This window comes from Anopheles moucheti, chromosome 2 (assembly GCF_943734755.1).
Source record: "Anopheles moucheti chromosome 2, idAnoMoucSN_F20_07, whole genome shotgun sequence".
Classification (NCBI taxonomy): Eukaryota; Metazoa; Arthropoda; class Insecta; order Diptera; family Culicidae; genus Anopheles; species Anopheles moucheti.
Genome location: NC_069140.1, coordinates 86913437 through 86928742, shown reverse-complemented (window position 1 = coordinate 86928742; position 15306 = coordinate 86913437). Strand labels below are relative to the sequence as shown.

At 45.3% G+C, this 15306-nt stretch overlaps 1 protein-coding gene across 1 annotated transcript in view; it reads right to left on the bottom strand.

Annotated features, from left to right (window-relative positions):
* The window catches only part of LOC128298263 (uncharacterized), a 77619-nt gene that overhangs the window by 15539 nt on the left and 46774 nt on the right, over positions 1-15306 (bottom strand). The window contains exons 12-19 of the mRNA XM_053034008.1: positions 13607-13769; positions 13417-13536; positions 6524-6957; positions 6220-6452; positions 5646-6004; positions 5507-5573; positions 5295-5414; positions 5008-5216 (exon numbers count right to left, since the gene is read on the bottom strand). Of these exons, the coding sequence (XP_052889968.1) occupies positions 5008-5216; positions 5295-5414; positions 5507-5573; positions 5646-6004; positions 6220-6452; positions 6524-6957; positions 13417-13536; positions 13607-13769 (1705 nt within the window). The remainder of the gene's footprint in view (positions 1-5007; positions 5217-5294; positions 5415-5506; positions 5574-5645; positions 6005-6219; positions 6453-6523; positions 6958-13416; positions 13537-13606; positions 13770-15306) is intronic.

Here is a 15306-nt window from a genome sequence, read left to right as displayed (position 1 = left end):
AACCAGGATTAGCAGATGACGAGATTCGTCGTAATGGGGGGAGGCTTGGTTAATTCGACAGCTTTCAAAAATATAGTGGTACTGGTCGGTCACATTAACACTACACACGCACTCTGACCGGGGAAAGGGAAGAAGGTCGGTTGTTTGGCGGCACCGAAACAAGCGCAATGAATAATGTAAAATTGAAACCTTGTTCACATGGCTTATTAATAGGGAAGACACACAAAACACGACAAACACGAGAGAAATGTTTTCCTCCACACACGAGTCACGACGTCATGAGATGATCGCGAGTTTTGCACCATCTGCACACCAAATAAAGCTGCTTCACAAAACATGTTTTGTCTAATAAATATTTCATTTTTACCAGTTGTAGAAAAAAAACACTAAACTAACCCCCCCGTACTGCTTTTTGAAAAACTTCACTTCCTTCCTTTGCGGGAAGAAGCCCCATACACACACGCGAGCGCGCGCCCCGGGTCGGAACTTGAACGGATGCGTCCGGTTTTCACACGCTCTCGGGGAAAACTGAGCCGGAGTGCCGGTTTTGCGGACTGTCTTATAAGGTTTTGTCTTCGCCGCCACTTGCATGACGGCGGCGTGTATCACGACGCGCGCCTGCAAAAGGGCACGTGAATGGAGGGAGGTTGTGTGGTTGGGTGACTCGAACGGGTCCGGGAAAGGTTCGGAGAACCGAACCGAACCCTGCGCAGTTTATCTCGCTCTCTCACTCTCTCTCCCTTGTGTAGGTTCCGTTTGTTCCAAGTGCTCTTGTATCGGGGATCGCCCTTTTCACGTGCAGCAGGAAGGGAGTTTACTTAGTATGACCGATCGTTGCGATAGGCAGGAGAGCGAGAGAAAGAGGGAAGTTTGTCATTTGCTGGAGGGACTTACAATATATGTTTATTATTATATATCGCGCCGAATGATTTGATCTTTGATTATTTTTGTTTGGTTAAGCGGGAACATTAAGAAGAATAAATTTGCAGTACTTTAAACGTAAAAAAAAACAAATACACAATTTGTAACAATGGTTCGAGAACCTAAAGAAATGAGAATGAGGACTGCTAACTCAAGGTAATTATTACACTATTACAGTAAATATTCTAAAAGTAGCAAAAAGAGTAAAAAAACGACACATAATTCTCCACAAGCAAAACCCAAATAAAACATGTTCGAGTTGAGCGTCAATTGCGTCCCAAATAAAAGCCTTGAGAGAGAATCCTGACTGAAAAAGCAAGAAGTCTGCTGCCACCTTCTTTATATAAAATTCATGACGTTCCGCTCTTCGTTTCTGAATTTTTGATGTACGTTTCACGAAATGAAGCGAAAACTTCGTACCCTTTATTTTTTTATTTGCCAGCAAAGGAAAATTCGATACGCAAAAAGGTAGAAAGGTACGCCAAAAGTTTCTACAACCAAAACCAAAAAAGTACAATTTTGCATTGCACATCCTCCCCCCCATTAAATGGTGTAAAATGTTCCGCTTCCTGGTAATAAAGCTGTATTAACTTTTCACCAGTGTTGTGATAATTTTGTTTTGGTTCGATTTCCGTTTCCCGCCCCTCTGTGGGTAGAGCTGGAAAATTGATTCCAAGCAAAAATAAGAACCAAAAGAAAAAAAACAACTCTCCACACACACCCACACACCACCGATGATCAAGGAATACAAACTTCCCCCTCAAATATAGGCGAAGGGCACGAACTCACACGCATACGCTGGTTTTCCATCGTTTCCTTTTTGGCAACAAATTATTTTGACTAGTCTCCCCCCCACCCCCGAGGGTCTCTGTGTGTGTATGTGTATGTGTGCTGTCCCGTGTGGGTGGATGGTGTTCGATCACGCGTTTAAAAAGAACACGCGGCCGGTGGAAAATTTGCCTTAGCGCGAATTTTAAACGTCTTCTGGATCGTGCATCAACAAACGCCACGTTTGCGTTGATGGTATATGGAGCCACACACCATATCACACCCTGGCGAGCGCGCTTGCGGGGGTAAAAGCAGACTGACTGAGGATGAATGGCAAACAGCGGCGGAAATCAGGACACACCCCACCGCTTCGTGCTCCTTTGGCCAAACACCCGGTGAGCGGTGCGTACTTGACCTGGCTCTGTGTTGCTGGTGCAACAGATGCTGGCTGGCGAACAGTGGGTGTGGATTCGAAGCGTGTTGATTCAAAGACGTCTACTACCCGCGCTGTAGTATCTGGTGTTCCCAACGCATCGGAAACAACGACGCAATCCGGGGCAGCGCGTCAGCCTGGTTAATGTCTTTTCACACTTTTCGATTCGGTTTCTTCGGTGTGCCTCGGAGAATCTGTTTCATCGTGACCATCGTGATCGGGGGTTTGCGTAGTAGTTCGCGGTCTTCCACTCACTCACTTGTCAGAGTTCTATTTGCAGTACAGATATGTTACGGGAACTGTTCGAATATCCTCATAAATTCAACATAACCTCAAAACATGTAAGACTCGTTGCTTTACGTTGCAAAAGCAGCTTATACCAATTAAATGGATGTTTCTAGCACACACAACACAACAGGAACATCAAAACAAGGCTTGAGGCATCTGCTAACCTTTCCACGGCTGGTCCTCTCAAAACAGTGCTGCATTGTTTGTAAAGGCTCGCAAAAATTCACTTCGCAGAAGGACCGCTTACCAGGGTTGGAAGGTTTTCCCCCGCTGCTTGCCGCTGGAAGGTGTATCATGTCTTCACATTCAAGTTTATTTGTTAATCCCTTCTTTTCCAGTGCCTGTTTTCCTCTTGAGAGGCAAACAAAATCAACAAGGTTTGTGAAAATGTCCTAAAAGAAATCAGACTGAGGGAAAACAAACCGTTGTAAAAGCAACCTCTCCTTACCATTCCGAATAAAGTTTTGAGCTAACACAATGCAACATCATTCAAACTGAAATGTCTCGAATTCATTTGGAAAAGTTGCACATAATCGTCGCTTTAATAAATGTAGCAGCCGTAATGGACACATAATCGTTGACATTGAAGCAGCGGCTAGCTCGTCTAGTCGTTTTCTCCGTTCATTGCTTAATTACGCGTGTTTCAATATATCTGTCGCGTATGTGCAATGTGTTGCTCCCGTTTATCACATACGGGACATGACGTGTGGACGACGAGAGGTTTGGAACGAGTTCCGCGCCAAACTCTCATTTGGATCGATGCAATAGCCTTGCGATCTTTTACATCATACACACACGGGAGATGTGAAACAATAACCAGTCAGGTAATGAAGGGCGACAGACATACGCAGCCGGTGTCGCCACATCAGCTCATTGAACAGCGCAAACACACACGGTGGAAAACTTGTTCCCCCGCCGCATCGTGTTGTTGCTGCAACCCCGAAGAGAAAGTGTTGTACGGCAACAGCAGCAGCATCTCCAATCAGAAGTAGCAACAACACGCGTAACGCTTTTCCATCGCTTACAACACCTTGAAAACTGAAGAAAAACACTTACCGCACAAAAGAGCTCAAATATTACTCATTTGCTCTGCGCTGACATTGATGAGTAATACAAAAAAACAAGCACGTAAAAGGGAAATAATTATTACGTTACCCTTTCGAACTTTTTCGAAGACAAAAAAAACTTTTCATGTGTCTTCTCTAACTTCAAAGAACCAAAAAGGCGACCTTTTCCTAAAAATATCCACCCATCCAGCCCAGCACCACGGGTTAAACGCAGCAAGTGATTCATGCGTATCGCGGGACGGAGGAGGTAGGTCCTCACCAGGAGTGAAGGAAAAATTGGCAACTAAATATAGCGCACGTGATGGTTGCTCACCCATTGTCGCGACATGCCCATTTGCGTCTAATGAGTGTGTTCATTCGGTTGTAAAATGGAAGGTATTGGAGCACGGAACATATTAACTGGGCATACATTGTTACGCCTAATGCCACGCCGTCGGGAGTCAGGAAGCTGCGAGAGACTTTTATTTACTGCCCACCGTTTAATTCGTAGTCGTAACTAAGGCTTCCAAAAGTCTTCTTAACCCGGCTTCTTCGAAACTACTGCTGCGTAGGTTGTAGGTGTTTGCACAAAACTATGCTTCTTTGATGTCATAACTAGTTGGGCGGAGGGCTTTGTGGGTTAAGCACAGGTTAGCGAATCTTTTCAGTGGTTTCTTTACCGTCCAGTAACACACACACGTTACACCGCTCTGAAGAAACATTTAGAAATCTTGAAAGATAACATCAGGATTTGTTATCATCTGAGTAAATTTTTAGCTAAATTGACTTGGAAGAAGATTCGGTAATTGGATTCAGTACAAGATACTGATGTTCCTAAAAATTGCATTTGGTGCTAGATGTATTAGTTGTGCGATTGCCTTCTCAATCTTCCACGGCTTCTCAAGGGAGCGCAAAAACCTCTAGGCTTTGGAATACACAGTTTGAAGTTAAAATGGAGAAGTGGTCTTATTGTTTTGTCCGACACTGTATAATAACTGCGAGTTATTATGAGTTATTATTGTGTGTTACTTTGTAAACGCAAACTAAATAAGTTACACACATAAATAGATGAAGATATTATTAGATGTAGACCTCAAAAAGAAAGAAAGAATCTGTAATGTAATAATCAGTTTTGAATCATTGTTGACAGCGCGTTTTTCAATGAAAGATAATAATGGTGACTTCCTGACGATTATACATCAGGTAGTTGCACTACACCACACAATAGTATGCCAATGATCTTCGATCTAGCATATTTAACCCTCTTCAAAAACGTATTGTGACCTTCTATTTCCCAAAACTGTATATTTGAACCTTGCTATTGTATTGTACTGTGGAATACATTAACTGAAAATGTTACTTTTGAACCAGCTATTCTTATTGTAATTTGGACCTATTTGTGCTTGGAAAGCTTGAGAGCTTTCCGGTTGTCAACGTGAGTCAACGAACTCGTCATACGGACACAGCAAATGATTTCATAACTGTTTCGTGTATATATATATTATTGATTTAAAATTCCCCCTCATGTGGTATTGTTGTACATTTACTCACGTTTTGCACTCGGTGCTGCTCGGCGCGGTCAGTTCCAGCATCTGCGAGACGTTGGTGTTGATTAGGAAGAACGTATTTTTGTCGACGGCGCTTTGTCGCACCAGAATGAGATGGATTTTGGTGATCGGATTAAAGCGGCCCTCGGCGTACTTGCTTTCGCTTCCGCCGAGCCCGGGACTAGAGTGATACTTGACAAGATACTTGTCGTCCTGTAAAAGAAGGGAAGAAGAGCAACAAAATAAACATTATTATGGAACGTCTTCGGTAAAACAAACGCTTACACTAACCTGCTTCTGCAGCAACACCATTATATCTTCAAACAGCAGTCCATGCAGTTGTACACCTGGATTCTTCTTCATCGTTAAAGGCCCATCGTGGATTAGCTTACGTACGGTAAGATCAATATGCTGTTGTGAAACAGAGAGTAAAGACATTAGTACACGACTCACAGTACGCGAACATGATTCATCGTACACCAAAATGTAGTATGAATACATACCCTAAATTCAATAGAAGCATCCTTATCAAGCCCACTCTTGTCGAGTTTGCGTTGAATTGTTAATAACCTGCAAAAAAAAAAAAAAAATACGATGTTCGTTAAAACACCAATCCCATCTACGTATGCTAATGTTACGTACTTATGCATATCCTCCTCCGTTCGCACCGCCTGATTGACGTGATCCAGTATCCGTTTGGCGGACTCGTGTGACTTGCGGATGGCGAGTGCTTCGCTCTCATTTTTCGGCGAGCTGCGCACGGTAAAGTTGTACAAATTGTCAAACAGTAGCGGATACTTGGTCAGCCGTTGTAGTGCCGTTGGTAGCAGATCCTTCAGCTGCAGACGTCGGCAAGCTTTGTGAGATTCGGCCTTTGTCAGGAGTCGTTGCAACTGTTCATCCTTTTTCCGACGCTCCTTTAACGCCTCCAGGGCGATCTGTTGCCGGGCGCAGAAATGGGCCGCATGTTCCTTCAGCTCATCGCCGGTTTGTCCGTCGAACTAAGGACATTAAATAAATACGTTATTTTAGAAGGTTTTAGGCGTGGTCCGGAATTTTTAGTGTGAAGTCAGCCAAATAAAACTAAATTAAACAAATCAAAACAACTTAACGTCTATATTCGAAATTCAAGGTGAGTTAAATTGTCTACTCTTATTATTGTCGACTGACTCAGTTCAGAGTAAGCAAAAGCTATTGTGCATTCACCCTTACTTACCATGGTCAACAACAGATCACCAATCTCACGTACGACGTTCGCGTGCTCGTTGCGTCGTTGTTTGAGCTTCAACTCGAACGCGGTATGGAGATCTTTCAGGTGGATCAGCGAGTGTGGAAACAATAGGTTTAGCAGCTCGTGCGGTAACGCACCAGATTCCTGGAGCGGCCGCATGAAGATGCCCTCCAGCAGCCTCAGCGTGCGGACGTGATTGCGTTCAGTCTGGTAGATCTCTGCAAATGTAACAAAGGCCCGGTTAGTGACGTGCGTTGAAGGATTTCGTTTGAAGCAACCAGCAGCGTACCGTTGATCACCTCCTGGCGCTTCTTTTCCAGATCACCGAGCGTGGAGAGAATTTCGTGCGGGATGTTCGAGCTCCAGTCGGCTTCCGGTTCGACCGTACCCTCGTCATCGCTGTCGATCCATTCGCGGGCGGTTGGAACGACGTGAAAACCACCGGGACCACTGCCAGAGCCGCTGCCGATGCCATGCACAACGCTCGTGCCGCTTACGGTCGATGCACTCGCGGGAAGGACACCGCCCGGTGAATGGGTCGGGTTTATACCACTGACGGTTCCTGCTGGACCAGCCGAGGAGACCGCAGTCGTTGCACCGGTACCACCACCACTGACCGCCTCCAGTGAGGTCGATCGACTGTCCAGTGCCAATGGAAGACTAGATGTGGAACTGCTGGAATAGTTGTTATTGGCCAACGAGGACGCTTCATTTTGTTCATCACTGTGAAGTGGAAAAGAATGATAGTTATTTATCGAAGTACTTTTAACGGCAGTGTAAAATGTTTAGAAACAATCAAGAAGAATGAAGAAAGTTTTAAATAATTACTAAAAAGTCAACAATAATTTCCAAGAAAGTTCTTTAACATCTTATACTGACAGCTTCCGCACTCCTTGGTATATCTCTGAACTACCAAACAGCGCAGTAGATTGTAGGCCACTGAGCATCATATAACAGAATGACAAATACAGTAAAGCAAATGTTGTCTTCACAATTATGTATGCTAATTCCATCAGAGGCTCTCATAGCACCGGCGTTCATGTTGGTTTCACAATCGAAAAGCACGTGCCGTGTGCGTATCAATGGCTTATAGCCCTTATAATTTGACGGAACAGTCTGGATAGTACGAATCGTGAAGCTTTAGACATGGACGTCACACCCTTTAAGCAAAAACCATGCGATTCCCAAAGTCCTCTCCCGTACAACGAATATCTTCAGGGATGAACAGGAAATTTTTGCCCTAATCTTCAGCGTACTGTTAAACGTACCAGTTTTGGTACACATAATGCAACATTTTGCAACTTTACCCGTGCTACACAGCATGATGATTTTAAATGCAAATTCATCACCTTCACCTTAACCAATTTGCAAATGCTGGGAAAAATGAGGTTATTGCTGCGGTGCGAATGTGTTCGTGTGCTACTGTTAGAGTGTCATAACCCACATCTTGCACTACACCTCCCTCCGCATCTCCCCATCCATGTGCACCACCCTCCTCCAAATCCTCCTGAGATGGACGGAACCATGCAGGGTGGTATAGCGCTTCTACCTAATGCCGTCGTCTGCACACGTCGTGTTCCGTACGGATATCTGACTCAGTTGGTGTGGATATGTATTGCCTTCTGTACGGGCCCTGTACGTTGGAGGGAGAACAAAAAAAAACACACACACATATGGTGGAACCAAATGGAGGTGCATGGTTATCTACACCAACAAGCCGTACAACTGACCCCCGGATCGGACCATACTACATCACTGCACAGCGTTCTTATAAATATCAAACTCGCTCTCCGCACTCGGTCCGGTTGCTTCCTCCTGCTGGTTTCTTTTGTACATTGCTCTCTTCTTGCCATTTTTCCATTTTTTCCATTTTCCACCGTCCAACCCCCCTCCCGGACCGTCAATGGTTCTCCCACACATCCAGGTGTTTCCACCCGTAGTCTTCCCCATCCCTCTTATACATGCAGGTGCAACCGCATACTTGTTTGTCATTATTCCTGTGGTTTGCAGTCTAATCCCTTGTTCTCATACTAATCAGCACAGCGCTCAGTCAATTAGGAGCACAGCCAGTGGCTGGGGAGGGGTGGAGGCGAGGAGGAAAAGCAATTCTTCTTCCGCTCCTCCACACCACACTGTTCCACAACCGCTCCACACCGCGCAACCATTTTAAATCCTACGAATGCGGCACACATCATGTGCTGGCTTCTACGTGCTTTTGGAAGGGTTTTTTTTGCGACCGAGAATAAGGCAAAGTTTGTCACCGAACGGTATTGCCCACCCACCGAGGATGGGTTGATGACGGAATTGAGCAAATAATGAAAACGGAAGCTACAAGAAAAAAGAACAAATATTCGTTAGAAGGCAATAGCAATGACACCATCGGAACTGCATCATAGTATATAGGAATGAACCACACATGTCCCTCCTGTGTGGAACGGGAATACACCAGGTCAGCGAGTTATGACGATCGTATGGAACTATTTCTGACGACTCTACATGGGCGAATTTGTTTCACCTTTAACTTACAATTATTCATTAATTGTTAGTGGAAAGACCACACGCAGAGCACAATTCAAACAGGACTAAGAAAGACTATGAAACCTTTTAAATTAATTGTAAAACACTTTGAAATAGACCCACTAAAATACAACAACACGAAGCCAGTGCTTTCGCTTCTGCAACCACCGGCATCATCATCATCATCAGCACCCTCTGCATCTTTTGCTTGTTAAAGTTATTCTCGATGAACAAAATCAATGATCCACACCTACTCGTTTCCTATTTGGGTACAGTGCTGTGCATAATTCTACAACTCTATCATTGATGTTTTTAAAATAGATGGTAAGCTCTATAAAATCCTTAATTATTTAAATGTGTTTATGTTGTTGCAAAATAGGTCTAATATTTATCGTATTTAGATAATTGGCTATTTAACAACGGTGCAAAAGCGTACACACCACACCAATTCGGGGGACCCGCACTGTACGCCAACAACAAGGAGAGACAATAAAATCCATTTCCTGCAAAAGGATGGCGGCAATAAAGCGATGTTGATAGTGAAAAGGAAGGAAACTTCATTAAAACGGGCATTTTACGTGGTTATCCCTTCCTGCCCTTCTACCCATTTTTGTCCAATGGCTGTTCTATTCCAGCTCCCTTGGAAGGACAACAAACAAAAAAAAACGGACGATCACCAACACCCAAAACCTCCCCCATATTCTCCCATTGCTGGCCGCTTTTCCCTTACCCAGGCTTTCCACCCGAGTAGCCACGCTTTCTTCCGTGTTTTCCCTACTTCTACCGACACATCCACCACTTTGTTGACATTTGTGTACGACGTAACCGTGTGTTGTGTCCTTTTGAAGGTTGTTCTATATACCGCACACACTCGCATGCGGGGGGGGATTCGAGATCTCCCGCTTTAAAGAATCCCCGGTCGTCGTCGTCGTCGTCGTCGTAGCCACCATTTTGGGACGCCTCATTTATCATCGAGTCAAGAGCGAGAGAGAGAAAGAGAGAAAGTTTCCGTAAGGGGACACAAAACAACCACGATAGGCAGGTGGTCAGGTGGTAAAAGGAATTAGACGAGAAGTCCAGAAGGGGAAAAAAAAAAGGAAAACCAGACCCATTGCTGACAGCTCGCAGGAAATGGAACGCGCTTGATAATTGGTTTCCTACAGGATCAACCCATCATCACACGAAGAAAACCCCACAACACAGTTCGAACTTTCCACGCCCTTAGTCTTGTGGGGTTACACAGGAACTGTTCTTTTACGTAGCCGCGTTATATTGGAAAACTCGATAAAGACATTAAAAATGATAACTACACCCCCCCAACGTACAGTAGGGTAGTATTTCAGTGAAAGACACACACACCGTCTACCCGGTTTCTCTCTCCCTCTTCCTCTCTCTCTTTCGTGATATCCTGACGGCGGTCGTAAACATTCCTAGGCACGGACAAACACATCTCCCTCCGAAAGAAAAACCTTCCGAGGTGGAAAACAGGTATTTGGGAGCGTTGCTGTTTTTTTGTGTTGCTTCTTGCTTGGTGTGTAGTTACAAAACGCACTGTTCTGTTTACATTAGGTTAAACCCCGATGGAAATCCAATTGGAAAAATACTCCCAACCACCACCACAACGAACCAAACCACCTTCTCCCTGTTCCTTCACGGAGAGAACATCGAATGTTTGGTGGTGGTGTTTTCTTCGTGTGTTCTCGGTGCCTTGGATGTATCATCCAGCCGTTGTGGTGTGAGGTAGGTTTTATTTTTCTTTATATTTTGTAGCATCAACTTCAAACACCTTGTTCACATACACCCGCACACACACACTGGAGGCCATAGGAGGAACTGGATTACTGGCTGTTACATGCTAGTGCGGAGTAGGTGGTGTAGAATTTCCCAAGGTTATGTACTATCGCGCGTTACACAGAGATCGCTATCGTTTGCCCACTTTACCAGCAGCGAGAAATGAATAAATCCACTTAAAACTGCAACCCCTAATCGTCCACCGGGAGAGAGTCAAGCGGTTCGAAAGTTGTGCCATATCTCACTCCATTCGTACCATTGAAAGGGGGTGTTACTCTTGTGGCAAAATGAAAGTAATTTGCGATCTTCGTCCGCCACTCACTTCAGGGCTGATCTTTAATTTACACTATCAGTCGCTCGATACAAATACACACACTCACAGGCACGGTGAACTTGGTCCGCCGGTGGAGAAGGAAGCAGATTTGACCCGCGCCAAACGGATGGACCGTCGACGCATTCCTGGCATTCAGCAACTATTCACAGCCGGGGCGAGGGGTGGTTTATTAACAAAAACAAAAAAGCGGGTGGTGCACCAAATCACCAAACTTTGCACGCCGTATCTCGCGGGATCTAATAAACTCGGAATCGCGCACACACACACACACGCTTCACGGACGGCGCGCGCGTTCTATTCTGCCTCAGTCGGATGGGTACGGGTTAGCTGTGTCTCTGGTGCGACTGTTGCTACCACTACCAGGCGTTACTACTATCGGCCGGTGTGCTACTGGCGTACGACGCAAACCAACGGGCCCGGTCGACGCGACTACTACTGCTGCGATGAGTTCCTGCTCTCTCCGGGACCGCCATATCGCCGAGAGAAGTAGTCGGATAGATCCATCTGGAGCAGTGTGTACATGGAAAGAAGGAAGGAAGGAAAAAAAAACACCTCCCAACAAAACCCAACAGCGTGTAGGTGGATGGTGCGAGGGAAAAACAGTATTTTCCTGCCCTCATCGGTGCGCACCGATATTGCCAATCTACCACCACCGCGTGTGCCAGGCCAGGCAGCCGAACGAACCGGGATCATCGCGTAACTGGACCGAGCGAGCGCAGGGTAGGGATACACCCGCGAGGCAAACGCTGCTCGGATCGTGCGCACACACTACACCATTGGGTCGAACCCCCATCGAACAACACACGGGCGTCTGTCACTGCTGGCTGGAAACGATAAACCGTAACGCAACTGTCATCTACTCCGGCGGTTCGTACCATGGTCGAGGTGACGGAAGCACCGTCCTATTCAACCTAGTTGCCGTTTGTCGCGATAAAAAGGACGCAGATGAGAGAGAGAGGGGGAAAGAAGTTGGGCCTGGCTAATTCATTTGCGAGGAAAATTCCGTACCGGCTTGCGAAGTCGGAAATGTCCAACGCAATGTGCGCAATGTGCGATCCCACCGTTGTGCAACGATACACACGCGCGCATTTCGAAGCTTCATTCACGATGTGAGGACAAAAAGTGCATCTCCCTAATGTAGTCATACGAATTGTGTATATAATCGCTCCAATTTAGTAGCGCCCAGATAGAGACGCCAGAGCTTTTGTCATTTGCGTCCGCGAAAATAAAAGGGACATAAGTGGAGCTGATGCGCTATCGGGACTTAATTGTACCACTTCCATTTCTTGATCAGGATAAGCTTCACGTTTCACTGGGGCACTATGTTACATCCTTAATACTGATTCTAGCCGGGGGTTTTTCTTCCTTTCCTTCAACCTTCTGCTTGCTACAAAAGAGTGATTAAAATACCATCGTCAGACGCGACAACATCCCGAGCGCTACTCCGTTTTATGATCGTAATGGGCAGGGGCTTTTGCATCATTTCCCGGTCATACTAATCCTGGGACCGGGCACTAACCGCGTGTCCGAGGGAGGGGGGGAAAACAAACCGACGACAATATCGCCCTCTGCCGATCTGCGACCATTTTGCCGCCGCCAGTGTTGATGATGATGTTTACGTAGTGATGTTTTCCCCGGTAACATTGTACAACACAAAAAAAACGAAACGAAACGCGAAAAACAAGAGAAAATATTCCCTCGCATGCCTAGAAGCAGGTCAACGGCAAACACACCATCATAGCATCCAACCATAATCATCGGTGGGTTGTCGTCACCGTCATCATCACCATCCCGACGGTGTGGAGCAAAAAAAAAAACGTTCTATTTTCGGCTTACGTCAGCTATTTATCTTTACCGATTGGTTTACGATTTGCGTCCTACACTCCGGCTAGAGCTAGCGGAACGGATGGCAGTCCAGGTGATGATGATGGTGGTTTGGTTCATTAATCGATCGTAGTCAATCATTGCGCTTCCACCGCTTTACACTCCCACACATACAGCGCCGTGACGTCATGATAATCGCGACCGGGTACGTGTTTTTGCTGCCCATCTTAAGAATCCACACGTAACTAAACACCTCGCCGACACTATCAACTGCCAGCGCAGAGAAGGAATGAGAAGTGTGTTGCTCATCACATTCTTCACCCTTGACGCTTGGGTCATATTTGTGTGGCACGGCTTCACGTTTTCTTGTGCTTTATGTTCTGCACGCGTCAAAACACGCCGCCAACCTAGAGAGATCTTCGTCTAAGCGCAAAGCAAAGTGTGCATTTTTTTTTTGTTTTACATAAATGCCAAGGAAAATATTGTCCCATCCATAACTTAAGTAGCTTCCTGCCGACCGTAGTATCCCGCCGAAAGCGTCATTCAGATTCAACCAATCATAGTTTAAAAATAAATATTAAACACTTCCAGTGTGCTTGATTGAGAAGATTGTGAGCCGCTACAAGCGAGCCGTTTGTTCGCAAATTATGGAATCTGTGGTCACTGGAAAAGCATGTTCACGGGGAAAGTGTGTCCCAAAAAATACAATTACTTACGCCGTTTTTGTCAGACTCGGATCGGACGTTTTCCGTCGCGTGGTGCGTGTTTTCTTCTGCGATCTTTCCTTGTACGATTCCGATCGGTTTACCGATACCGGGGCAGATTTGGATTTGACACTGCGGGAAAGGTGAGATATTAACATTTGTTCTGTGCAGTAACACAAGCAGCAAGCCGACGGTAACTTACTTCTCACGGAACTGATCATCGTCCGCGGACTGCTTATAACCGTAGGCATCGGACGATGAGCTGTTGAGATGGTCGGAGGTGCCACTAGTGTTAGCTAGCTGTCCACTCAGGTCCTGTCGGCGGTCCGATGGCTGACGTGCTAATGATGTGTTGCCTCCTCGCTCTGTAAAAGCCAATAATATTAGTTGAAGGATGAGCAAAACAATTGTGTAAGAAAAAAGTTTCTGTATCAAAATTTGTCAAGCTTGTGGTAAAACACTAATGGAGTTATATTTATGGAGTTTCTTAATTTTATTACTTCATGTTTCCAGAAGTTTCGTCATCAACTTCAAGGAGCTTTTGAAAACTTAACGAACGGTGAATGACGAAATTAACGATTTCGACTGGATTTCATTGTGAACACCCGGGCAGGAAGATGATGTCATTTAGGATGTTTGATTGACCTAACGAAACAAAAACTGAAACCGTTTTCTTCAAGCATATGTCAACAAACGGCTCTGTTGGTCTTTGGCGCGACATTGTCTATGCAAACTGAAGGCTACCCAACCGGTTCCGGACGTGTCTGCCCATGCGTCATGCTTTCTCACACTACCGGTGTATGTTGTCTTATGCTTAGCCGAAAATTGATCTCTTCCGAGTGAAATATTGGGCCACCAAGAGGTCATTGCTGGAATGATCTTTGACTGCTAAAGCCATGACGGTCATACGCGAACATTTACATTGGTAATTTATTCACTCACGAATTGCTTAACCCCGCGTATGTCGCCAGCAACAAAATAAGAAACAAAAAACAAATATTTAATCATAAAGCACAACAACGTGGACACATATTGTTCGACATTTTGTTTGCTGTGAAGTGAAGCGATCAGTGCATTTGAAATACACCACTTGAAACACAGCGTTGACAGTAATCTTATCAAAACCTTCCATCCGTTTCACCTCTCAGAACGGTTGGGCATGCGAAATATTTACCATTTCCGGTGGTGTCACTCGAATCAGCCACTTCATCGACTTCCTGTTCTCCCTCTGCTCCTTTCGCTCCTGCTTCACTCTCTATCGATGAAGGTTCTGGCGTTTTTGTAAAGCTTTCTGTCGCACCAGAAGACGAAGGGATCGAGGAACGCTTCTGCTGCTGCTGCTGTAGAGTCTTCCGTGACTTGGACTTCTGCAATTTGTACTTTTTGTGGTGGCCTGGTGCGAGATTGCTGCTGCTGAGATGCAACAGATGTGAACGAGAGCTGCTTATCTGCGTGCGATCGTTGTTTGTTTACGTACGTCCGCGGTTCAAGTAGACGCGTGCGATCGTGTGTGCGTTTTTGGGAAAATCCAACGTCACCCCGTTTAAAATTTAGTGGGCCCACATGTTGTCACCGTGACATCGTATTTGCATTGTTAGTACAAGAACGTTTGATCGTGTGGAAAACGGAAACGAAACGTACGGAAACAGATGAAACATGTTAAAACATCTGGGTTTGAATGTGTGCCCTGTTGTAAGTGGCCAGTTTTTTTACTGTCTCTGCACAGCAGTTAAAGCAGAGAGCAAAAGGGCGAATGAATTTATCAGAAAAGAATTATTCCTCACTGTTGCTGTTATGTAAAAAAAAAAGTTAAAACTGAAGATAAGGGAATTGTTTTCTAGATTGTTTCAATAGTATTATTCGCACCTCTTCAATCTGACGTCTAACTGCTGTGCACTAGTG